This window comes from Odocoileus virginianus, chromosome 20 (genome assembly GCF_023699985.2).
Source record: "Odocoileus virginianus isolate 20LAN1187 ecotype Illinois chromosome 20, Ovbor_1.2, whole genome shotgun sequence".
In the NCBI taxonomy this organism is placed as follows: Eukaryota; Metazoa; Chordata; class Mammalia; order Artiodactyla; family Cervidae; genus Odocoileus; species Odocoileus virginianus.
This window is the reverse complement of record NC_069693.1, coordinates 49789338-49816215: the sequence shown is the minus strand read 5'-3', so window position 1 is coordinate 49816215 and position 26878 is coordinate 49789338. Positions and strand designations below refer to the sequence as shown.

The window sequence follows — 26878 nt, the reverse complement described above, 5'->3', positions numbered from 1 at the left end:
CTTAAATGGTATTATTTACATTTTATTTTCCAATTACTATTTTCTAGTACATATTAATACAAGTGTGTTTTGTGTATTGACTTTGAGTTTTGTAACTATGCCAAAGTAATATTCATGTTATTAATTTTTTAAATTGCTTCACATTTTTATACCTGATTATGTCATCTGCCCATGGAGGAGATTTTACTTTTTCTTCTCTAATCTATGTGCTTTTTATTTTCCACCCTTATTGTACCAAGCTCAAACCCCCTAGTACACTGTTTAATAGAAGTTAATACTTATATATTTTTGTAGACACACACGGACCACATATATAATATACCTCCTATAGCAGTAAGGTTGCACAGAGGAGAGAAATGCTGACTTTGCCAAGAGGGAAATGGAGATGTGGGGGTGTAAAGGAAGACATCTTTATATTATTAGCTTTTATTGAAAAAAAAAAGGACTTTATTGCAAAAAGATTATAGGTTCATGGTAGAAGTTTTAGAAATCCTGATATGAAAAAATAAGAAAGATGCAAATCCCAACTAGCCAGACAGAGGCACAACTACTCTTAAGGCCAAAGTCTGCCAGGGAGGCATCTCAGCCCAGAGTGTGGGTCCTGGGACCAGATCCATCGCTTACCAGCTGTGTGACCTGGAACAAGTCACGTAGCCTCTCTGTGCCCCAGTACCCCCATCTCTACAATGGGGCAGTTATCCCAACCCCCATGAAGCTGTTGTGAGGGTCATATGAGTTGACCTGTGTGAAGCGCTGAGGAAGTTTCTGGCACAGTTAGTACTCAGTAAATGTTAATACTATCTTCTGTTCTATCACTGTTATCATCATTGCCGTTATTCTCAATGTGGCTGCCACTAACATCCCCTTCCAAGGTTATTTTCTCAGCCCCGTTGGCAAACAGGTTTGGGATTATGAGCCCAGCGGTATGATAAGAAGGGCTTGGCACGCAGGGTATGGTGGGGAGAGGGATTTTGAAGCAGACCTTGGACTCCAGAGGAGAGTTGTTACTGATATTTGTGAGAAGGATGCAGTGAGCACCTCCTGTGTTAGCCCCTGGGCATTCTCTGTTCTACACATGAACCTCTGTAGTACCTGGGTGAGGTTTTCACCGTCATCTTCATTTCTTGAATATAGTCATTCTGCTATGCTCTCTCTTGGTTTTTAAGGTCTACATAGTGCTTTGTTGTCTGGGTAACCAATCACTTTTGATAAACAGTTGCGTGTATGTGTGCTAAGTCACTTCACTCGTGTCTGACTCTGCGACCCTATGGACCATAGCCTGCCAGGCTCCTCTGTCCATGGGATTCTCCAGGCAAGAACACTGGAGTGGGTTGCCATTCCCTCCTCCAGGGACTCTTCCCAGCCCAGGGATCAAACTCTTATGTCTCCTGCATTGGCAGCCGGGTCCTTTACCATCAGTGCCACCTGGGAAGCCCCTTGATAGACCTGGTATTTTTTAAATTTTTCTGTACTCAGCAGTGATGGAAGGAACATTCTTGTAGCTGAGTAACTGCCAAATAAGTTTGAGTAATGCTTTGTTCTGAGACCCTTTCTGGGATATTCACCGTACAAATCTATATTTTCAAGGCTCTGAAAAGTCCTGCCAAGGAGGGGCAAGCTTTGATTTTATTAACCCGGCATTCCCAAATTTTAGAAATTGCTCCCTTACTGTCTTTTGGCTAAATTATTGGCAAAGGAATTTCTAGATCAAAGGATACAGAGTTTTAAGGGATTCTCTTTCCTTCTAAGAATGTTGTTTTGGGAACTGGCAAAGTTGGAGACAAAGCTTCTTTCTTGGCTAAACCAAGATGTTCTTTTAATCACAATTAGATGTAAAGTTCAAGACTCAAAAAGCACATGTGATGTTCTTTTAAACATTCAAACAATCAAGACATGTGCAAAAAATGTACATGGGCTCTCTTTGATTCTTCTGGGAAGTCAGCTTAGAAGAGGTTGATTCATCCAGAAAGCATCAATTTTCATTTTCTAGAATTCAGACAGGAAAACATGTAAAATGAGTAAAAGAGTCTCATACAGACTATCTCAGAGGGTCATGGGAAATTTTAAATGCTGCAGCAGACCCTTGAGAAATGTCCGTTGTAAATATTGCTTTTGATATGAAACAAGGCTCAAAGTAAGTGTTTTGGACGGGCTGACTACTCTTCTTTTATTCCGCCTTAATGCATCCATACTGACTCAGTAAACACTTCCTAAACTTGCACCACTAGCGGGGCCCTAACTAGCCTTTGTCCTCTTGTAGAACTAATACTCCAGCGGGAAGATGGGCAGTAAGCCAGTAAATCAATGTTTAACCACATTAGCTGAGTGCAGCTTACAGCCTGTAGGAAAGTAAACAGCATGATAGACTGGGGAGCCCCTGGGAGAGGCCCCTGAAATGGGCTCGGAGGGAGGAGGTGACATTTGAACTGAGGTCTGAAGAGTAGTAAGGAGCCAGCCAAGCAGAGAGCTGGGGACAAAATTCCCGGTGGAAACAACAGTTAAAACGAAGGCGGGGAGGGCGGAGGTCTCCGGGGTTCGGGTCTGGGAAGGCATGAATGAGAAAACAGCTGGCGGCCCGGGGCAGTGGGAAGCTCAGAGGCCCAAGAAGTGTCATCTCCCTTGTCAGAAGCTCTGTGACTCCACACAGCTGACCCCATCGGGGCACTATCCATCGTCCCTCATGGACCAGGTGCATGGCCGTCTTCACACACCCTGCAAATCCCAGGACACCGACTCCTCGGAATCCTGTAACTCTTTGCTTCCTGTTCACTTTTCACGCACTGGCGTCTGCTCTTTCGCCCACCCATCCTTGACTAAGGTCTGCAATGGACCAGATGTGTGACAGAGCACTGGACCTGGGAAGAGAGAAAGACAGCCCCTCCTCCGGGCCCTCACCCTTCGTGTGCCAAGTGCAGTGTCCAGCGATGAACCCCTTGGTGAAAGTCCTCAGCATGGGCAGGAGCTTCCTGCTTTGCTCACTGCAGTCTCCCCCGTCCCTAGCAGAGGTCTGGTCTCCTAGCAGGTCTTCCAAAAATGTAGGGCATCAGTGCCCGGGGCTGGGCATGGTGGACCCAGGGCTTCCCACACAGGGACCAGCAGAGTCACCTGTTCGGGGACGGCTCCTCTAGACCACAGGCCAGGCCAAGGCAGGTGGAGATGTGCTCTGGGCCAGGTCTCTCCACATGGAGCCCAGACCCTCTCAGCTCCTCCCCAGAACCGTGTGGCTCCCCCACAGCCCAGCCCCAGTAAGAAACAGTGTCTGGGACTGCGCGCCGCCCGGCCTCCAGCAGAGGGAGAAGGCCTGTCCCCAGAGCCAAGCAGGCACTGCTGAGGACCTCCTCGGTGGCAGCTTGCCAGGCGGGGCTCACTGACCTGCAAGGCGTGAAGCCGGGCTCTGCCACCCATCTATCCCACTGTGGTCTCTGCCACAACCTCGCTCATCCACTTCTCAAAAGCACCAACACCTCTCCTCGACTTGGTCTCAGCTGAGCTGAAATGTTCAGGTGCTGAGCAGAGGCATGACCTGTCAATTAATCACCCAATAGAAATAAAGTCTGAGAGTGGAGATTAACTTTGCCTTGCTGGTCTTCTGACATCCGGGTTTGCTCTCCCAGCAAGCATGTTTCTTCAAGACAACCCACCCTGGAAACGGCACCTGGCAGAAACACGACCCTGCCATCCCTTTGATGGACAGACACGGAACTTGACCTGCAAGCTGTATAGCCCTGGAGGAGAGGCCCCCAACCTGGCCACACGCCACAGGGGGCTGATCCATCTCACTCTGAAACACCAAGACTAGCTGGTTTTATTTTACTTTTCAGCCTTCTAATAAGTGTTACTTATTATTAGCACTAATAAATGTTAGTAAAGTTGGATAATCATGGGCAAGGGGGAGCTCACGAGCCACAGGACACTGGACTAGCACATCTACATGCCTGCACGGCCTGGGAGAAATCCAGCCTCTGTCCTGGAAATCAGAGAAAGACAGGCTGCTTCGTTTCAAGTTGGTTACCTAAAGTCTCCCAAAGTGAGTATCGTGGGAGCTCAGGCCTGGGTCAGTCAAACCATGTTGAAGAAGGCTTGTCCCTTCATTCATTCATTCATCCATCCAACCCCTGAGTGCCTGCTCCGCGTGTGCCAGGCACTCCTCTAGGCATCAGACACACAGGCGAATGAGACAGATGAAAGGAGGGTGGAGAGTAAGGCAAAGCCTGCAAGACATGATCAGGAGTTTGGATTTTATTCTGTGCCCAGTGGAAGGTTACTAGAGGATTCTAAGCAGGAACTCACTCATATGGTTAAGCATCCGCCTTGCAATGCAGGAGACAGGTTCAATCCCTGGTCTGGGAAGATTCCACAGGCTGCGGAGCAACGGAGCCCTTGCATCACAACTGCTGAAGCCCAAAGGCCCTAGAGCCTGTGCTCCACAAGAGGTGCCGCCGCGATGAGAAGCCTGAACATTGCAACTAGAGAGAAGGCACTGCCCGCTGCAACTAGAGAAAGCCTGTGTGCAGCAACAAAGATCCAGCACAGCCAAAATAAAGAAGGAAATATTTTTTTAAAAGAAAAATGGTGAATTTTCAATTGGCTGCTCTTTGAAGAACTGACAGTAACAAGTAGAAGAGAGGCAGAGCCAGGCACCACGGTGGTCCAAGCAGAAGATACTCACTAATGATCTCACCTCCTGCTTCCTATGACAGAGCAGATGATGGACTCACAGCAAGCCTACCCGGGTCCACTGAAGGGCGGGAAGGGAGCTCCTGGGGTGGGCTGTGTGTTGTTTGTCATCATGGTAGTCCAGCACAAGCTGGAATCAAGATTGACAGAAGAAATATCAATAACCTCAGATATGCAGATGACACCACCTTTATGGCAGAAAGCGAAGAGGAACTAAAGAGCATTTTGATGAAAGTGAAAGAGGAGAGTGAAAAAGCTGGCTTAAAACTCAACATTCAAAAACCTAAAAGCATGGCATCCAGTCCCATCACTTCATGGCAAATATATGGGGAAACAATGGAAACAGTGACAGACTTTATTTTCTTGGGCTCCAAAATCACTGCAAATGATGACTGCAGTCATGAAATTAAAAGACGCTTGCTCCTTAGAAGAAAAGCTACGACCAACCTAGACAGCATATTAAAAAGCGGAGACATTACTTTGCCAACAAAGATCTGTCGAGTCAGAGCTATGGTTTTTCCAGTAGTCATGTATGCATGTGAGAATTAGACCATAAAGAAGACTGAGTGCCAAAGAATTGATGTTTTTGAACTGTGGTGTTGAAGAAGACTCTTGAGAGTCCCTTGGACTGCAGGGAGATCCAACAAGTCCATCCTAGAGAAAATCAATCCTGAATAATTCATTGGAAGGATTGATTCTAAAGCTAATGCTCCAATATTTGGGCCACCTGATGCAAAGAGTCGACTCATTGGAAAAGACCCTGATGCTGGGAAAGATTAAAGGCAGGAGGAGAAGGGGATGACAGAGGATAAGATGGCATCACAGACTCAATGGACATGAGTTTGAGCAAGCTCCAGAAGATGGCGAAGGACCAGGAAGCCTGGCGTGCTGCAGTCCATGGGGTCACAAAGAGTCGGACACGAATGAGCTACTAAACAACAAGGGTCAGAATGTCTGTGAGGAACCGACCGAGCTTTGGCCCATGTGCCATCGCAAGATGGCAGCTGCCAGGAGGGTGTGATGGTAGCATTGTAATCTGGAAGCACCTCATGCAGGAGGGCCTCAGGACTCCCCCAGGGGCTCTGGGATGCCTGGGAGGGCAGTCCAGGGAAGAGCCTACAGGTGTCGGGAGCTCCTCCCCTTGTCCTCGTGGAAGGTCATCGCCTCGTGCTAAGCTGGACAAGCTCTACTTCCGTCTCCCCAACTCTGAGAGGTCCTGCCTGGCCACTCACCGGGCAGCTCTTCCTGTCCACGCCTTCCCTCTATGGCATCTTGCCATCCAGGGGACGTCCCTCCTGTTACCGAGACCGCCTTCCTGGGCCCTGGGTCCTGTGGAGCAGGACAGAGCGCCGTCCCCATTTCTCCAGGACCCTGTGCCAGCCTGTGTCGTGTACCTGAGCCTGGACTCTGGGACCACGTGTCCTCCCGTCTCCTCCATGTGCTTTGTCAGGAGACATGAAGTACGTTCTCAGAGCCACAGCTGCCTGAGCTGTGCCAGAACACTGTGTATCCTTCTGCCGGGAACTCTCTCCAGTTCTGTTTATAAATAAAGTGGTTGATTTGAATCACCCAAGCAGATATTTCATTTAACCTAGGGGGCCCATTGGGCTGGAATTAAGTGAGGAGCTATATTACTTTGCAAAATTTTTTAACTAATTTATTTATTTTAATTGGAGGATAATTACTTTGTAATATTTTTAAGTCTAAAATAAGAGCAAGGATCTTGCTATCCCATGCTGAACAAATGTGCATCCTCAATGCAGTGGAGGTGAACCCAGGAAGCCTGCAGAGGGGTTCTGTCAAAGTCTCTCTCTCCTTCCCACCAACGCTGAGGCCCCAGAGAGCTGGGCCCCTGGCTTGGAAGTCCTCCGGCCAGGCAGATTTCTTCCCCACTCTGCCAGGGCCCTGCCAGCAGTAAGCCCCTTCCCAGGACGATGCGGGCCTGGAGCGTGGTTAGATGCCCCCCGCCCCGCCTCCCCACTGGCCTGATCTACCGGTCAGCCTGCCCTGCGTCTTTGACGCTGACACCTGGGAGAGGCCAAGCCTTGGCAAGCTCACGAGCAGCTCCTGTGAACCTACACACAGGCTGCAGGGAGTCTTGTTTTTTGATTTTTCTTCCCTTATAACAAGCAAAGTTCACATCACAGACAAATTGCCTGGAAATTCCAATTTAATAAGGCATATGCATTTTTCAGGCCTAGGTGCACAGAAAATGTCTTGCACACCAGTATTCTTGCGCCTAAAGGTTTATTAAAGAGACAGCTTTGAAAATGCAGAAACGTACATAGAGTGCCTGGCCAGTCAGTCTCAAGGGCTCGTCGGCCAGGAGGTGGGAGTGCAGGCTGGGTGACGAGTGCTGGGCTTTCTTCCCCTCGGGGGTAGACACTCCAGGGCTGGAGAGGGGCACAGCTACCTCAGGGGGCCTCCACAAGCTCTGAGTTTGGAGGCCGTGGGTTCGGGGCAAACAGCGCTGGGCACTCGGGCATTCTCAGTAAATGGAGTGACCCCAGCCTGCCCTCTCCGTGGCTGCAAACCTGAGTAGACGCAGGAAGATGGACATCCAGGAGATCTGGGATCCAGGAGAACCTCCCCAACATCTCGGTGGGAAGAGGCAACAGAGAAAGTCCCTTAACTAACAGAGGAGGGCAAGGGGCCCAGAAGGCATGCGATTAAATAGCACAGCGATGGAGACCTTGTTGCTTTTTCGTATATACATAATTTTTTTCTTTAGTTTTGGCTGTGCTTAGTCTCATTGCTACGTGGGCTTTTCTCTAGTTGTGGTGCTCGGGCTTCTCGTTGCAGCGGCTTCTCTCGTTGTGGATGGAGCACGGGCCGGAGGGGGAGAGGGCCTCAGTGGTGCAGCTCCCGGGCTCAAGAGCACAGGCTCCGTAGTTGTGGCACGCAGAATCCTGGTTCCTCGGCACGTGAGGTCTTCCGGGACCAGGAATCAAACCTGTGTCTCCTACATTAGCAGGCGGATTCTTTATCACAGAGCCACCAGGCAAGCTCCCAGATCTGGTTATTTTTCAAAGAAAATAAAATAGTGGGGTATTATCCTGTAAAACCACTCAAGCTCTTGCTTTCACTGGAAATGTGGTAGGTACAGACCTAAACCACCAGGCATTGTTCTCAGGGGACAGCTTCCAATCAACCAACCCCTGTAAGCTTTTTATTCAATATAACTCTTCCCTGCACAAGAAGCCAACATGGTCATGGTGCAAAACTGTAGCAAGAGAGGGCCAAAAACAAAGACAGGAGAATAGAAGGGCGCTCTTAGCCAAGGTGGAACGCAAGATTACTCAATTCAGCTTTTATTTATAATCTAAACTCTGAGTTAAGTAATCAGGGAACAAAGTACAGTCCATTTAAATTTTTCATTATTTCAAATATATTGAACCACCACAAATCACTCCTGGATCAACCTTGAACTTGTTACCCTGTAAGATGGGAAACAAATGTCACCATTCCTCGTGTTTTCCATTTGCTTGATGTTCCAACCGAAAAAGAAAGAATAAAGCAACATCCAACGGGCAGCCACCTGCTCTGGGCACTCCACTCCACCCTGCGAATGCAGAGTGGCCAGTAAGTACCTGGTCCTGGGCATGAACACACTGTATCCTGGCTAGGCTCCAGTGCCTGGAATCTGGCACACCCGTGTCTAATTCCATCTTGGCTACTTCTTAGCTGTGTCGCTTTGGGCAAGTGGCTAAGCCTCTCTGAGTCTTGGTTATCTCATCTTTAGAGAGGGATGATGCCCACTTGATCAGGTTGCTGTGAACCACAGAAGTAAATGTGGCACTAACTGTGAATGGTGAGCACAAAGCTGGGTACAGCAAGCATGCAGCAATACAGCCAACTGGAACCTCATCCTGACATTGAGAAGCTGATGAAGGTGTTGAGAAACTGGTGAAGGTGGCAGGCCTATGCGGGCCCATACGCTGCTCTTACAGGCATTTTCATCCGTGTGTGTGCCCAGCAAGGATGAGAGGATGGAGTGACTAACCCTTCTAACCGGGGGACTCAAAGCAGGCGGGCAGTTGGGCGGGGGGGCAGGCAGAGAACACATTTCAGGTGGGTCTTAGCAGATAGCATCTTGCCAGGTGGAAGTGTAAATTACTATCAAGCTGAAAGGCGGATGTTTTTAAAGCAGTTCGCTCTCAGGAGTAATTTATACATTTCTTCTGTTTTGAAGAAATATGGAAATGATAACTGAGGCATCAAGAGAGGTGAGACAACCTCCGTTAGCCTCATTCATTCTCTCCATCTGTTCCTCGTCACTGTTTCGGCTTCAAAGCCTTGTTTTCCCAGGGCTCACCAAGCCACGCATTTCCAAAACACTCCGGAGGACGCAGTGGGTCACATCAAGAGAGCGTGCTGGCCTGGCCCAGTGTCCAGTGGCACACCCAGCAGCCTTGGAGTCAGGCCTCACTTGACCCTCACAGCCACCATTGAGGCCACTGGGATTGTCCCACCTAACAGAGGAGGAAATGGGTTCACGGAAAATCCGGGTCTTCTTCACTCCGAAGTCTATTACCTTTCACTCCCCCGTGATGCTGACATGTGCAATTGGGCAGAGCTTGGGTGGAGGGCAGGGCCCTGGCTCCAAGTTCAGATCCCAACATTGCTGCACACTAGCCATTGACCTTGGCAAAGGCATTTATCTCTCCAGGTGTGTGTTTTGTGGGGGTTGGGGGGAATGGAGTTGTTTTTGTTTTGATTTGGTTTGCTTTCCCACTGGTTTAATATTTATTGTTTTCCTTGGCAAAAAGTCAAAGTGCTAAATTTTTTAAAAAATAAAACATCCTACTTAAGTGTTTTTTTTTAATATACAAGTTAGTTTAAAATGGCCAAAGTTCAGGGAAAACTAAGAAATCTACAGCCTGTAGTTTAATAATAGAAAAAATAAGACAATCATAAGGTCTATAGCATCTAGCATCCTCTTAGTTGCCCACATTTCCTTAGCTACCCAGGTCAAAGACATCCAGGTCATGTTCAGCCAGACAGACAAGACTCTCATTTCTTACTTAATGTACCTTTCTATTGTTTGAACTTCTTACAATGAGCTTGTGTTACTTTTATAACAGCCTCAAAAATAATAAGAACATTCTTTTTAATTTTTATTTTGTATTGGAGTGTAGTTGATTAACAATGTCATGTTAGTTTCAGGTGCACAATAAAGTGATTCAGTTATACATATACATGCATCTGTTCTTTTTCAAATTTTTTTTCCTATTTAAGTGATTACAGAACATTGAGCAAGCAGAGTTCCCTGTTCTATACAATAGGTCCTCGTTGATTATCTATTTTAAATAAAGTAGTGTGTGTAGAACATTTTAAAATTCTTTGATGGTTTCCCATATATCTAGAATTCAAACCCCTTAAATGATTCAGGTTCTTTGTAATTTGTCCCTCCAAATTCATTTTTCAGTTTCCCCTGGAGAAGCTATGTTCCAACCACAACCATCTACCTTCCAATCCCTAAATATTTATTCATTCAACATCTATTGAGTGTTGTATATGTGCTAAGCAGTGTTCCAGGAGATGGGGTCATGACAGTAAACAGATATCCTTGCTACTGTGGAACTAATATTTTAGTGCCTATCTCTGTTCCATGTTAATTCATATTCTTCTTTCCCCAACGTGTCTGTCCTCTCATTCTCTGACAACATCCCCCCATTCCGTCTGTCTCAGTTCAGATGCTGCATCCTCTGTGAGGACCCCAGGGTTACCCTCCATCACAGGTAATTCCTTCTCCCAAGCATCCATGTGCCCTGCCCGTAACTTCATGACAGTGCTTCTTCCAGCCAGTCTGCATACAAGATGCATCCAAGGTGTAAAAGGGGGGGATAAAAAACAACTTGAACTCAGGAGACAGGCTACAAGAGCCGGGCAGACATGAGCTCCTTCCTTCCAGGCTTTTCACAATGAATAAAGGAGGAGCATATACAAAACATTCAGCACAGCGACAGCCCAGAGTTAATGGTCAGTCATTACTTTCTGGGTGAACAACTGTACTCTAATGATGTTTTTGGATTTGTATGAAAAATTAGCTGGCAGCTAGCATGGGACCTTGTGCCCAGCACTCTGTGAACATTTTTTGAATCTATTTTGAATATAATCTGTCATTGTTTGGGGATTTTTTTTTTCAGGTATTCTGTTTACAAGGATCCAGCAGGCTGGCTGAATATCAACCCCATCAACGGGACTGTCGACACCACTGCTGTGCTGGACCGTGAGTCCCCATTTGTCCACAACAGCGTCTACACTGCCCTCTTCCTGGCAACTGACAGTGGTGAGCAACTTTTCAAATTCCAATAAGTGTGTACTTTGCAGTTCCAAATATATCTTTACACTTTTACATTTCTTCTGTTAGGCCTAGTGGTGTTCTTGGTAAGAACAGAAATGTGTGACGGCAGGGAAGCAAAGTGCATAAACACATAGTGAGTCAGTAAAACCCCCAAGTCCTGGAATCCTCAGGTCTTTGTCTAGATAGAGGTCAGAGCAGTGAGCTCACCCTGTTCCATCTCTGGCAGGCACCAAGGCTCGGAAGCCAAGCTGATGTCCTTCATCCTGGCTCCTGTTCTCATCTACAGCGACCGTTCTTTTCCCTAATGCAAGTTGAAAGAAAAGCCCAGGGGACATCGCGGATCCTGATGATTGAATTGTCCCCATAGCTTTGTTCCTGTTATGATATACACCACAGAAAGACATCAAGTCCCCTCAGCTAGTACCTTGGTAATCACAAAACAACTCCTGTTCATTCAGAAGCTAATAATACAAGACCCACAAGCCAGACTCTGTTCCAGACGCTGGAGATAGAGTAGTGAACAAGCAAAGATCATTGTCCTGGTGTGGCTGGCATACTCATGGAGAAAGGAAGGGATCTGACTAAAATACGTAATGTGCTTTTGGGGAAGAAAAAGGAATACTATTTATGTATGAAACAGGGAAACAGGAAGACGAGATAGCAAACAAAAGGATGCTATAGTTTTAACTAGACAGCCCTGAGAGGCTGACTGAAGAAGTGGCATTTGAGTCAAAACATGAAGGAAGTGGGGATGGGACCCCTGAAGCAAACTTAGGGAAAAGCAAGGAGGCTGGAGGCCAGAGCAGAGAGGGCAGTGGTCCAGGATGCGGATCGTGGAGGGTCGCATGGGCCCCTGGCTTCTACTTTGTGTGAAATGGACACCATTACCAAGTGCCACAATCCTTCTGCTGCTCTTTTGAGACAAGGAAATAAGACCGAATCGGGACACCTCTTAGGAAAACTGGGGACAGTCTAGGGAAGATGGTGGCTTGGACCACTAATATAGGAGGGGATGAGAAGGGATCAGATTCTGGAGATAGTCTGTAGATTTCAGATGCAACGCTAACAGGATTTGCTACTGGTTGAGATGAGGGGGATCAGAATTCGTTTTCAAGTATATTAAGCTGAGATGTCTACTGTATCAATCACACAAGAAGTTTCGCTCTGCCTGTAATTCCTGGAAGCCAGCTGTTCATAGCTGAAGACTCAGTTCTGAGTCCTGTAAATGCATTGAAATGGGTATTTATAGGGTTCTTTATATGTGCCTTCATTCCCTTAATGGATGAACTGAGACTTCTCAGAGGCTGGGTACTTCCATGCACACCAGATAGGAGAGCACATCTGAGAAGTGAGTGATCGGTGTGCCTCACAGTGGGCAAAGTGGGCTCCACAGTGAGTCCACCTTAGAGTCTGGCCTTGAGAGGCGGGGAGGATTGGGGTAGGTGACAGGGTCGGAGGTGAGGTACCTGGGGCCACAGAGCGGTGGAATCAAAACTAAAAGGGGGTGTGGCATGGGAGGTAAGAAAAGGGTTATATCCCCTGTGCCTAAATGTGGAGAAATTCATTTGGATGCATATGGAAAACATCTTCAAAACAAGTCGTCTAAGGAAGCAGGCACCCACAGGACCCCACATGCTCTTGAGGAGGAAAGTGACATGATGAAAGAGCACATGGACACTCATCAGCAGAGACCTGGCTGGACCAGACCCTGTCGTGGTCCTGGAGACTCAGAGATGAACAGTACATCATCCTTGTGCTCAGCGAGCTAACGAGTTATTGGAGTTAGAATAGCAAGCAGGAGATGACCAAAGAACATCATAGCTGTCCTACGGGAATTAACCAGAGGAGCCCCAGACCATCCAGTCTCAGAGTGGTCATGGGGAGCTTCTTAGTTGAGGGGATCTCTAAGCCAAGTGATGAAGGATAAGTTGAGAAAGGGTAAGATGTTCTGCTAGAAGCCTGAAAGAAAGTGGATATGTGAGACCCTGAAATGTTGCTCAGTGTGACTGGAGGCTCCATATTTACAGAGATAAGGGAACTGGATCTTGTGTGGAATGCCCAGCTCCTATCACATGCCAGACTTTGAGCGGGCACTCATGTATTTGTTGAATAGATAATACATTAGGTCGTTCTCCACAGGCCATGCTGAGAAGTTTTATTTGATTCTCAAACTCCTCCAGGATAACTCTGTACTTTAGGAAGGTAACCCCCACAGCAGTGTGGAGCTCAGTCAGGTCCTGGTGAGACATGAGGTAAGGCAGCCCTAGAGAGCCGTGGAGAAGTCAAGGTAAGAGAAGCGGTGGAAGTAGTCTGGGTAGACTGAGTCTACTCAGTCGCGGGAAACACGTTTTTCAACAGGAAACACGTTGAAAGCCATCACGCGTGTCTTAGTTAAAGGGATCACGCAGCCTGGCGGCAACAGAAGCGAATTAGAAAGGGTGAATCCAGAAAACATCTGGATGTAAGAAACAAGGCTTTGAAAACAACGCATACTCAACATGAAACAGAGAAAGGTGATGGTAAGTTTCTAGTCAGAAACCTAGTCCATTAACTGAAACAGAACTGGTTTCAGAAGACTGTTGCCACAGTGTCTGAATGGGGTGGATGCTGAAATGGTCCCATGAGATGCTGCAAGGCAGGATGAAATAGAGGCCAGGAGAGGCTTTTCTCAGGGACTCCCGATGCAAGAGAGACGGGTGGCATCAGAGCAGATATGTTTTGTAGAAGGAGCAAGTCTAGACAGGGATCAGCAGTGGAGGTTTAAAATGCTATTCCAACAAATGGTGTCACTGAGGATCAGCTGAAGTAATGACTTCAGAGTTCCAAGAACCAAGTAAATGTATCTGTACATGTAGAGAAAATTCTCAGCTAAGAACACCATGAAGGAAGTTTGAATATTTTATGCAATTAGTCATCCAAAGAAAACCTAGAAATGAAGTAAACTTTAATTTTTGCCAGAGACAGGTGTGACTGGGCAAGCTGCTTATAGATTCTGAGATTCAGCTCCTACAAAATAAGGAAGATAATTTCTGCTTATAAGGTTGTTGTGAGAAGATGAAGTGCTGGGCCCTCTACAGTTCCCATCAAGAGTCATATTGAATGTTCAATAAATGTCAGTCCCACCCCAGCGGGGTTATAGGAAGGAAAGAATGGACCTCAAGGAATATACAGTTTGAAATCTATTTCTTCTCTAACTCCGTTAATACTAATATCAGGCAAGGAAATTCAAAATCTGGCATCACAGATGTTTCCAAAGTTTAGAAATGTCCCTGAAGATGGAATGGTAAATAAAAAACAGGTTGGCATCACTATACAGAGCCATCATTAGAGATGATAATCTTGAACAAGGCCCAAAAGACTTAGAGCAAAAAAGAGAATAAATTTTAAAAGATCTCATAAATCAGAGAAACTTTTGTTTAAAGTCTCCTTGTCACTCACCAAAAACTTATCTCTGGATATTATGTTCCACCAGGAAAAACCAACACTTACCTGTGAGATCAAAGTTAATAGTACTAACAGATGTCTCAATGTTAAACAAAGTAAGAATTTTTATTTTATTAATTTTATAGAAATACAGTGTATTTGATGGGATGAAAGTATAATGAATTTTTGTCATGTACCATGAGGGAAGCTAAAACAAAATAAATTGATTCTCTTCAAACAAGCAGTCAAGGGCTTCCCTGGTAGCTCAGCTGGTAAAGAATCCGCCTGCAATGCAGGAGACCCTGGTTTGATTCCTGGGTTGGGAAGATCCCCTGGAGGAGGGAAAGGCCACCCACTCCAGTATTCTTGGGCTTCCCTTGTGGCTCTGCTGGTAAAGATGCTGGAGACCTGGGTTCAGTCCCTGGGTTGAGAAGATCCCCTGGAGGAGGGCATGGCCACCCACTCCAGTATTCTTGGGCTTCCCTTGTGGCTCAGCTGGTAAAGATGCTGGAGACCTGGGTTCACTCCCTGGGTTGAGAAGATCCCCTGGAGGAGGGCATGGCAACCCACTCCAGTATTCTTGCCTGGAGAATCCCCATGGACAGAGGAACCTGGTGGACTGCAGTCCATGGGGTCTTGAAGAGTTAGACACGACTGAACAACTAAGCACAGCACAAGCAAGGAGCCCCTCAGGAATTTATGGCAAAACATGTCAATAAAATTCATGGCTGTGGGAACTTTCTGGTAGGATATGATAGACCCAATGTCCCTACTGCGAAAAGTAGAAAAATGTGGATAGATCACAAAAGTCTTCATTGTAAAGGCATCAGAGAGCTGCAGAAGCAGTGACACCTAAATCAACTAAAAAATAAAATAGAAAAACGGAAGGAACTGTTCTAAAAAGAGTATAAGGCCCCTAGCCATTTTTACCTCTCGGGGGCCATTTTAGATTTTGGGCAAGGATCAGGCTTGATCCAGGCAAGGCCCAGGATGGAGAGAAATAAATGAGAAATACTTGTAACAGTTATGTGACTGGTGTGACAAAGTGAAGACCTGAGGGCCCTTAACCACATGGTTATAGATAAATGCCTTTTAAAGGGTAGAGTGAAATCTCCCAGGGTCTCACAGAAACAAAGACCTAACAAAGCAAGCAAACTCCCCTTAAACACACAGCCGTTCTCTCTTTAAGACAATTGCCACGTTTTGAAGCTACAAGGGACTTGTATGCAGAAGACACCACACAAAGAAGAATGGGTAAGGGACTTGAACAGATATTCACTACGAAAGATATACAAATGGCAGTAAATGTATGAAGAGATGCACAACACTCATCAAGCAAATAAAAATTAAACTATGCAAATATGAATTAAAATACAAATTAATCAAGGAAATACAATGACATTCAAAACTCAGCACACCTACAAAATGACTGAACTGAAAAGATGGGGAATGCCAAGTGTTGGCAAGGATGTGAAATCACTGGGACTCTCCCATCCAGCTGGGAGAAGTGTGATCTGGTACAACCACTCGGGAAGCTGCAAGTGTCAAATACCACTGAGCATATGCATCCCCTGTGACCAGGAGTCACATGCCTTACTATGCATCCCCCAGAAACGCATGCATCTCTTCACCAAAACCCACACACCCGAGTGTAACTACCAGCACTGTTAATGCTAGCTCAAAACTGGAAACTATCCAAATGCCCAACAAATGTAGAATAAATGAATGGTACATTCACACAATTGGGTCTATACAGCACTGAGAATGAATGATGTGCAGCTATTGACAACAAGTGAATGAATCTTGCAAACAACATTGAGCAAAAAGAAGGCTGAAGCAGAAGATCACATACTGAATGATTCCATTTATATCAAGGTTGAACAAGCCAAACTAACTCTTGCTTCAGCATTACTTAAGGGACTTTTTTTTATCTGAAGTGTATAGTTAATTCACAATGTTGTAAATAACTATGTATATAACTATAAGAGAGTATATATATTCTTTTACAGATTCTTTTCCCTTATAGATCATTACAAAATACTGAGTGTATTTCCCTGTTCTATATAGAAGGTTCTTATTGTTTATCTGTTTTATATATGGTAGTGTGTATCTATTAATCCCAAAGTCCTCATTTATGCCTCTCCCCACTTTCCTCTTTGGCACTCATAAATTTGTTTTCTGTGTCTGTTTGTTTTGTATATAATTTCATTTCTATCTTTTTTTTTTAGATCCCACATATAAGCAATATCATATGATATTTGTCTTTCTTTGTCTGACTTAATTCACTTAGTATGATAATCTCTAGTTTCATCCATGGTGCTGCAAATTCATTCATTATTTCATTCTTTTTTAAGGTTTAGTAATATTTCATTGTGTATATAAATCACATCTTCTTTATCCATTCATCTGTTGACGGACTTTTAGGTTGCTTCCATGTCCTGACCATTGTAAATAGTACTGCAATGAACATCCAGGTGCATCTATCTTTTCAAATTATGGTTTTCTCTGCATATATATCCGGGAGTGGAATTGCAGGATCATATGTATAGGTAGCTCTATGTTTAGCTTTGTAAGGAACTCCAGAGGAGTTTCTTAATCTTGTATATATTGGACTCACTACCTGGGTGTGTTCAGATTTTGCAGTTTCTTCAAGCTGTGTCTTTATAGAAAATGAATGTTTCTATATTTCAATACAACCTAAGAAATATATATATACATAACTGCACAGAAAGCATGTCCCTGGCCCACTGTGCCTTCTCCAGGAGACTGTAACCATTCATGTGTTCTCTAAGTACCTGGTACCCTCGAGCTAGACTCTCAGCATCTTGTCATTCTAAGGAAGGACAATCCCCAGCTGCTGGAGGGCAGGGGGCAGTCGTGCCAGGAGAGTGGAGTGACAGGACCTCTGCAGAGGGAACAAGGTGAAGTGTGCAGTTTGCAGTCCTGTAACACTTAGCAAAAAGCAGAAGTGACGCCATGATAACTCCTACACAAGTTCTACTCATTCAGTTCAGAACAATGGGAAGGCAGCACCAAAAGAGAATCTTTTACAAACCTCTGAGAGACTGGAGAAGGAAATGGCAACCCACTCCAGTACTCTTGCCTGGAAAGTCTCATGGACCAAGGAGCCTAGTAGGCTACAGTCCATGGGGTCGCAAAGAGTCGGACACGACTGAGCAACTTCACTTCACTTCACTTCACTTTAGAGACTAGAAGCTGTGAGATCAGAATGGAGGAATGTAAAAAAAAAGTCAGAAGCAGGGCTGCAAATCTATCCTGAGTTAAAAACTCTTTAACAGAAGAGTTTTAGAGAAACTTTTAGAAGTTTTAGAAGAGTTAAAGAGAAAACTCTTTAACAGAAGTTAAAAACCCTTTGGACCTGTTTGCTTGCAGCTCCAGTGTTAGTCTATGTATATTCTAGAATAGCACTTCACAATAATATTGATAATGCCTAGGATACAGATGATTTGAGGAGGAAAAGACACAGACAGAGGCTACAGATAGAGGCTAGGTTGCAACCCACAGAACCCTCAAGGATGTAAAAGGCAATTTTTGTAAACTGGTATCAATTTTAATGAGCTATAAATTACCCAACAACCTTGTTTTTTTAATAAGTGAAATGCTTTTGTTTGACTAAAGCAGAACAGGCTGCTGTAGTTAAATGACTGGAAGAGTACAGCCTTTCATCCTATAGATTAATAAGGTGTGACCTTTCCTGTTGGCAAGCATTTTATCTTTAAAGATGGATATTGTCATTTACCTTATGTGGTCCAGATTTTCTGAAAAGGTTAAGACAGTGTCTTCAGAGTACAGGAACTCCTTCATTAAAGACTTAACAAACACAGAATCGCTGGCCTGTCTTAAGAAAGGGGGAGAAAATAATGTTAATAACTGTTAAGGAAAATACCAAGATGCAGAGAGAGAGCATTCAGGAGTGCAGTCAGATGGCATCCCTCTGGGGCTGTGCTGACAAGGAGGCAAAGCTGCAGCAATTAGCACTGGGCAAATCCCAGGTGGTTATCGCTCCTGCTCAGGTAATCACCAGAAAGGTCACATGTGAGTCTCACTGTCTTATGTGGCCTGAAAGCTGCCACAAGCAATTTCTCCTCGGAATCCAGGAACTCCGCCCCCGCAACAAGGGGCTTGTCCTGGGCAGGAAGGGCGGAGCTGGCCACTGCTTCTCGGCTCCCTGCCTTCTGCTCAGGACTCCATCAGGCTGGTCTTCCTGCCTCCTTCTCACCTATAACCTCAGCTTTCCCTCCTCCTCCTGTTCTGAAATTGGGTAGGGTTCAGTGTTCCATGACTGTTATTGAATGGCTCTTATACCCTCAGGAAGATCTTAAACTGTGACTCCAAATGCCAAAGACAAGTATTTTGCTTTAGAAAGTTCAAATGCCCTTGCTTTCCAGCACCCAGCTTATGCAGAAAGTTTAAAGAAAAACAATTATCCCCATTAGTTCTTCCTAAGGCTCAGTGCATACGAGATAGTTTGAGCCAGGAAATACACACTATCTCTAGCGTCCATATGAAGTCTTTATATGATTATCAAGTGTTGCATCCCCATCCATTTTCATTTTAAAGAATAAGGGGAAAAAACAAGCCAAATTATGGCTAAATTCAGCAGCATGTTTTCATGACTTAGCAACTTGTATAAAGTATGTTTGAGTCTGTTGGTGAAAAATGTGCTGTGGGCAACCAAGAAAACACAGACAGTGAACCGAGTGTAACAGCTGTACCATTAAAATGGAATAGACTAAGATCATGATTTTTCATGAGCTAAGATCCATCATGTCCTAACCTGTCTTTTCCCTCAGTCGCCTATATAATAGATGATGTGATAATGCCAGCCCATCAAAATTGAAATATTGTACAAAGGACTTTTAAATTGATTCAAAAAGAAAAAAAGTAATTTGGCCCCGTAAGTGAAATGACCACTGAACTACTGGATAACAATGGCCCCCAAACTGGGAATGATGGGGGAATCTGAACTTCAAAATGATGCCTCCATTTATCGTCTTTCTCTTTCTGTAGATCAACCAAGCCTGCTTGGGGATGTAGTAAAATTATTTAGATTAATTCTACTTAAAAGATGCTAGTTTGGATAAAATCAAGCCATTAGTTATGATGGCAACCCAATTAAGCCAGTTTAACACCCCTTATCTCAGCTGTTATAGTAATTGAGGAAGAAAAATACATTGAAGACCCAGCCATCATTCCTCGTTACTTCAAGTACCAGTAAAATATCAATCACTTTGAAAATACTAGCTCCAATTTTGTCACTGACAAAATAGCCCAATAAAAGAACTCTTGAGATCTGGTAATAGAAGGGCTGTGATCAGAGCCATGTGCAGCAGCAAATACACTCCAGAGAGAGGGGGGCCTGGTGCTCTGCTCCCCTCAGAAGGAGCAGCACCCCAGCTTGGCTGAGCGCCATCTGAGCCTGTCTCCCCACCTACAGGATATGCAGATAAACACCTGCCCTGCTGAGCTGTTACAAAGACGGGAAATCCTGAATGCAAACTTGCTGGTGACTTATAAGCCCTTAAATATCATAAAATTTAAGTATTTAAGTCAGCCTACTTGAGCTGAGTCACGAACTGATTTCTCTAAACGTGTCATCACAAAACCATCAGAATCTGAAGCAAACTCTGAAGTGTGTTCTGATGACTGTGCTAGTGGCGGTCTGAACATTGTTCTAGAGGAGGGGCGGGCTGCAGAGACCTCTACTGAGCGTAGGGCTCTGAGTCAGAAAATTAGCCAGAAAGCGCTGCCTTCTCCATTGGCATCAGTGCATGCAGCTTGTTCTTTCTAAATGGGAAGATGTGAGCTAACCTTTATCTACCTGACGGCAGGACATTTCCACACTGACCAGTCAAATCAACCATCTTAAACATAGTGTTTTCAAACCTTCATTGGAGGGGAAGGAAAAAAAAAAACTGATTTAAGCATTAGAATGCTGTCTGCAAATGCCCATCTCTGCCAGCTCAATTCATCCTGCCAAGGGGTCTCTTAGCTCGTCTTCTTCGGTGTTCCCTCTTCCCCAGCTTGGGTAATAGTGTCACCACCTGCAAGGTCCCCAAGCTAGAACCCCATCGCCACTGACGCTCACTCCCAGTCCAGCCTCTGCTCTCGAATCCCCACAGCCCTCACCTAAGCCCCCACTCTTGGTCCTCCCAGTTACTGCCCCGGCCTCCCAGCTGCTCCTCTGTGCCCTCCCTGCTCACTCGAGTCCTCTCCTCTCCCTGCCTCCAGCACCCCAGCTTTCATCAAGGCCAACATCCAGCTGAAAAGTCTGACCGCTTCTTCCCACAACTTCTAGCACAGGATTTCCTCCTCCTCGAAGAACCTTCTCCAGCCTCACAAAGTGTTCTTGTTTCCAGCCATCTTTTTATGGAGACTTCTGAGCTATCCCCAGACAGTTAATTCTTCCACGTCATGCATGAGCTCCGTGATATTTCACCCTCATTCCTCTTCCTGCACTTACAGCATTATCTTCCGTCAGTTTACGTATCTGTTCCTGCCACATGGCTAGTATTTCAACAACAGACACCCTGCACAGTTGACTTTTGTGCTTAGCCAACCCAGCACAGGGCAAAGTCACAATAAATAATTATGGGCTGAATGAATGAAATGAAATTGTCATGTTTAGAAATGGCCTCCAAATCAATTCTTCCCCTATTTTTGCCTTTTCTTTAAAGTCCATAAGACGGAAGCAAAAGAGCCAAACACTTGAATTTTTTAAAAAAACAGTTTCAGGTTTCAGATTATTTCCTCCTAAAGAACTGAGTCTGAATTATGTGAATAATTGCCTCAGTTCTACATCAAGTATTAACCATGGAAACCTGGCGCTGTAGTTTGCAAATCTATTTTTTACCAAGTTTTTGGTTGGTTTACTACTAAATGTTTTCAGAATATAAAATGAGATTGGCAAGATCTCTATTAACACAGCAATAAAAAAATGCTTATGAATTAAATTAAAAAGCAACAAGATTCTTGGCTTACAGGGCACATGCCAAAAAAAAAAACAACAAGCAGACCTGTAAAATAGTGATCCTGCAGAGCCATAGTAAATAGAACATAGGGATGAACTGGGTAATATGAAGAATGACCCTGCAGAGAGGGGTCCTGGTTCACTCGCACTGTGAGAACAGGTAAAGGTAGCTTAGAGCCCTGCTCACATGAAATAAAACACCTGACATTTCTTTGCTCACAGCTACTTAGCAAAGGTTCAACAGATGCCCAGACATGCAGAGGGAACTGGGGGGAGTAGATTGCCCCGCCACATGTGAACTGTGGTTCCCCATGAATTGGCCCATCCTCCCGATTTCCCTCTCAGAATTTGGGCCTCAAGCTTCCTTGAGACGCCCAGCTCAGGTCTGCCTCCTGGTCCCTGGAGTGGACTCCCTGCTCTGAGTTCCACATATACTCCATCCCATATACACACGTGTTTCTCCCCCAGGTGGGGGAAGGGAGGACACTGTTCTCAAAAGAGAGGGAAACCTACGGAAATGTAAACATATATGATTTTAAGTACGGAAAGAGCAATTTTCAAATCAACCTGAATTCATTCAAAACTCAACCCAGCGAGTTCAGGCTTTTTGAGCATGAGCCACCCGTTCTTGTGTGGCGCTTTCTGATAAACACTGCATTTTCCTTCACCACAGAGAATAATAATAATACACTTTTTTTAAGTCTACCAGGTACCTATTCCAATAGGACATGACAGAGAATAGTCCTGATGCTCAGAGTCCGGGGAGCTCAGAAACGAGCTTCCTGTCTTTCCCTCCTCTCACTTTCTCGTCCTGCATATTATTCTCCATTGCAGGCAGCCTCAATCTGCACACTATCCCCCATATAAAACCACCTGGATGCATGATTCCCAGTGTAAGGCACGTGCTGCACACCTCTAGCCCAGAGACTACAAAAGTCTACTGCCTTCCTGCACTTCTCAGAGCTCACTTCCAGACATTCTGGCTGAGATTCAACCTTCTTTGCGTGTGAAGCCAGCCCAGCCAACTGTGGAGCCTGGCCTATTCTTCTAAGGGCACTCTCTTGAGGAAATGCACTGGGGTCTGAGCTTACCAGTCTAGGGACATTGTAGTGCATGAAAATCTGGTTTCTCACACACAGTTGTTCATAGCAGCATTGTTCATAGCAGACTAGAAGTAGAAACAACCCAGATGACCATTAGCTAGTGAATGGATAAAGAAAACATGGTCGATCAACAGAATGGAGTATTATTCGGCTATAAAAAGGAATGAAGTAATGATTCTTGGTATAACATGGATGAGCCTCAGAGATATCATTTGGGGACATCTCTGGTGGTTCAGTGGATAACACTTTGCCTTTGCTAGAAGGGGGTGCAGGTTCAGTTCCTGGTTAGGGAGCTAAGACCCCACATGCCTCTCAGCCAAAAAACCAAAACAAAAACCAGAAGTGATATTATAACAAATTCAAAAATACTTTTTTAAAAGTTGTGTGTTGTTTAATTGCTAGGCCATATCTGACTCTTTTGCGACCTCATGGACTGTATGTAGGCCGCCAGGCTCCTCTGTCCATGGGATTTCCCAGGCAAGAATACTTGAGTGGGTTGCCATTTCCTTCTCCAGGGTATCTTCCCAACACAGGGATAGAACTCACATCTCCTGCATTGGCAGGTGGATTCTTTATTACTGAGCCACCTGGAAAGTCCTTTTAAAATGGTGTGTATAAAAAAAAAACTTTAATAAATAAATAAAATTAGATAGTGGTGGTAGTTGCAGAACTCTGCAAATTTACTAAATATCAATTTGTAAAAACAAAGAGAGAAAAGAAAGTAGAATTGGAAAAAATATTTTTAAATCCCTGTATAACTTTTGAATTTACATTTCTGTTTCTGATTATCACAGTAATCATGGTTGTTATAAAGGAGATTGAAAAGAGAAAGGTATTACTTTAATGTTAATTACCTGGAGAGATAATCACTATTCAGGTTTGGATATATTTCTTCCTATTCTTTTTCCTAATCATATATATCTTTTAATTAGTGTCACACTGTTTTTGTCTGTTACTGACAAGATAGATACGTATATATGTGTATCTTTTGAATAATGGAACCTATGATAAAGTCTCAGGTGTTTGTTTTTTTTTTTTTTTTTTTTGGCTAAGTGAAAATCCTATGTGGTCAGGGTACTGAATAAAATTATATCCTCTTAACCCTAACCCTAACCTGGTCCCGCTTCTCATTACACCCACCAGTGCCAGGAGACCCAGATGTGACGCGTGCCCTTGGGCACAGATCTTAGCTCCACCCACTTTTGACAGAAAGCAGTATATTGTTGGTGACTTAAGTAACAAAACACATAGATTATTTCTCACCCCTTGTGCTGATTCTTGAGGCCAACCACAGCGCCGGAACACCTACACTTGGAGCCCCACAGCCTGGCACAGACGGCGGGCTGTGCCACGACCCCCAGTCATTCCACTCGCTTCTGGAGCTCCCGCAGCACGCACGGCATGGGAACACTGTGTCTCACGGGCCACAGTCCTCACACAGGGGACACGCCACCAGTGGTCATAGTGCCGTGGACACGTTACTTCATCTTCTGAGCCCCAGTTTCCTCCTCTGGAAAAACGAGGGGAGACTGGAGGATAGAGCCCCGTGTGCTCAAACAACAACCTCTCTGGTTTGCTTGGACTTTTCCTACTCTGAAGGACAGCAGGGGTTCAACTTCTCTCCCTAAATCCTCGCTTTCATTAGTTCCGTGACCCTGCTTCTCTTAGAAAATGTGCAGCTCTGCCCCAACTACACCTAGAACACAAAAGTTCAAGCCTCGATACTGAACCAACCAGACTGAGGGTTTGGCCAGGATGGCTGGCACTGAGCACAGGATACCAACTTGACCATGTCTCGAGGAAATTAGCACCACCAAAGTGAATAAATACAAGTTACATCGTCTATTTCAAAGTCAAGCCACAGGATCAGTGTGGTCCTAAACGGATCAATTTGTGAAGTATTATAAGCTGTCAGTGCTGAGTGGGAATGACAAAGCCAGAAATGGAAGCAAGCAGTGGTCCAGGACACAACTTCCTGAGGTCAGAGCATCTCTGTGGTCTTGAAGGCACAGTCCTGTTGATAAAACAGATTAGATTATCCAGGTCCAGGAAAGAAAATGGTGACCATTACTCCCAAGTCAAGCCATTGTTTGGCAGCATGAAAGCGTGAAGCAAAATGAATGGCCCACCAAGATTAGAAGGCTGTAGGGAAGAAGAGAGTGAGGGCTGTCTTTTTTTAGCGGGGACAGAGTTTCAGGTGGGGAAGATGAAAAACGTTCTCAAGATGGACAGTGGTGATGGCTGCACAGTAGGAATGTACTTCATGCCACAGAACTATACTCTTAAAAATGATTAAAATGGTAAATATTATATATATTTTACCACAATAAAAGTAGCTCATAAGAAAAAGATACAAAAACAATACTAATAATAACCCCAAATGATGGTTTGGGAATTTTAGTTTGCTTTTGTTTGTTTTTTCTTTATTTTTATTAGTTGGAGGCTAATTATTTCACAATATTGTAGTGGTTTTTGCCATACCTTGACATGAATCAGCCATGGGTGTACATGTGTTCCCCATCCTGAACCCCCCTCCCACCTCCCTCCCCATCCCATCCCTCTGGGTCATCCCAGTGCACCAGCCCTGAGCACTTGTCTCATGCATCCACCCTGGACTGGCGATCTGTTTCACACTTGATAATATACATGTTTCAATGCTATTCTCTCAGATCATCCCACCCTCGCCTTTTGTAGTTGAAATGAGAGCCTGTAAGAATCAAACTACGGAGTGCAAACTTGGACATAGAAAGCTAAGATTAACCCTAGTTCTAGAGAAGGAGGCCTGAGACATGGAGTTCATCTGAGCCGGTGCGCAACCTCTCTGCCTCAGCCTCACAACTAAAACCAAGGTGTCACCCATCAGAAGCTCCAACCTTGCATGGAGCCCAGGCCACACTTCCAGTTCTCCCAGTGACTGCCAACCCCTCAGTGTGAACTGGAGTGTGTTTCCTGAGGCAGGACCATGACCTTCATCAGATTCCCAAAGGGGAACCCACCTCCCGTTCTATTTAAGACCCCCAGACAGGAGTGGTTCATCTGGGGGCCATTGTGTCTCCTGACATTATAAAGACAAAAGCCCTTACAGCCACGGGTTCCGAGGTGGGACTTCCTTTGAGCCTCACACGTTCCCTGGGCTCCTCTGAGGAGCGCCCAAGAAGAGCAAGTGCAGGTCTAGCTCCGCATCCCAGGATTTCGCTCAGATTGAGGCTTTTTCCTGTTGGAATAGAGGAGTCTGTCCCAGTCATGCTTTGGTTCCAGTGTTTGGTCACGCAGAGTGGGCCCTTGAGAGCTCTGGCTTGCGGACGGAAAGGAGAGAAGAGGGGTGAGCGATTTTTGTTGAGTGCCAGAGAAGATCTGGAAGCTTGGTATTTCCTGGACCCCCACAACTGCTGGAGCCGAAGGGCTCATGAAGAATCTTTACATTTTAAATTACATTTTAGTTTGAGGTGGTGATTTTCCATCCCGTACATATAAACTAGGAGAGGCTTTCCCTGAGGATTTTGAGAATCTACTCTTTACCTTCTCAACAAAAGAAAAACAAGCTCATTTTGCTTGACTTCAGAAAAAGACATCACCAGCCTGGCCTGAGAATAACACAGGGGAAATTGAAGACAGTAGTATAATTAAGTTCACGAAAGGCCAATTCTTATGACCATATTTCAAATACTCATAATGCCTTCTCATCCATTCTACCAAATGACTCCATATTATATTCAGAGTGAAAAAATATAATGGATTCCTCTGAGATATTCAATTAGTTCCATAAAAAGAGAAAAATAGTTTTTCAATAAAGAAATTCAGCCAAATGACTAAAGCTGACAGTGAAAAACCAACTTCAAAGTAATTATGCATCTCCTTTGAGTTCTTGTGCTAACAAAAGTTGATGGCCTGCCACCATTAGAAATAGCTATCCTTCTGATGATTAATTACAGTTGTGCTCCTATTTTAGCAGACACTTATTTGAATGTTTACTCTGGAACTGTCTTAGGGCGTGGATCTGTTTAAATTTCCACCAGCCCCACTAAAGAGTATCCATTCTCTAGACTCACAGGCATATAGAACAGACTTCTGTTTGCCAAGGATGAGACGTGGTGGAGAAGGGATGGATTGGGAGTTTGGAGTTAGCAGATGCAAGCTATTATATATAAGATGGATCAACAACAAGGTCCAACAGTGGCAAATGGAACTATATTCAACACAGCTTGTGATAAACCGTAATGGAAAACAATATGAAAAAGAATGTGTGTATATGTATCAGTCAGTCAGTGTTAGTCGCTCAGTCACGTCTGACTCTTTGCAACCCCAGGGACTATAACCCGACAGGTTCCAGGCAAGAATAGTGGAGTGAATTGCCATTCCCTTCTCCAACCCAGGAAT

General features: G+C 44.9%; 1 protein-coding gene across 4 annotated transcripts in view; it reads left to right on the top strand.

Annotated features, from left to right (window-relative positions):
- Positions 1-26878, top strand: part of CDH13 (cadherin 13) — a 980082-nt gene that overhangs the window by 939541 nt on the left and 13663 nt on the right. For all 4 annotated transcript variants that reach the window (XM_070451475.1, XM_070451474.1, XM_020883418.2 and 1 more), the window contains one exon: positions 10827-10969. In XM_070451475.1, coding sequence (XP_070307576.1) covers positions 10827-10969 — 143 coding nt within the window. The remainder of the gene's footprint in view (positions 1-10826; positions 10970-26878) is intronic.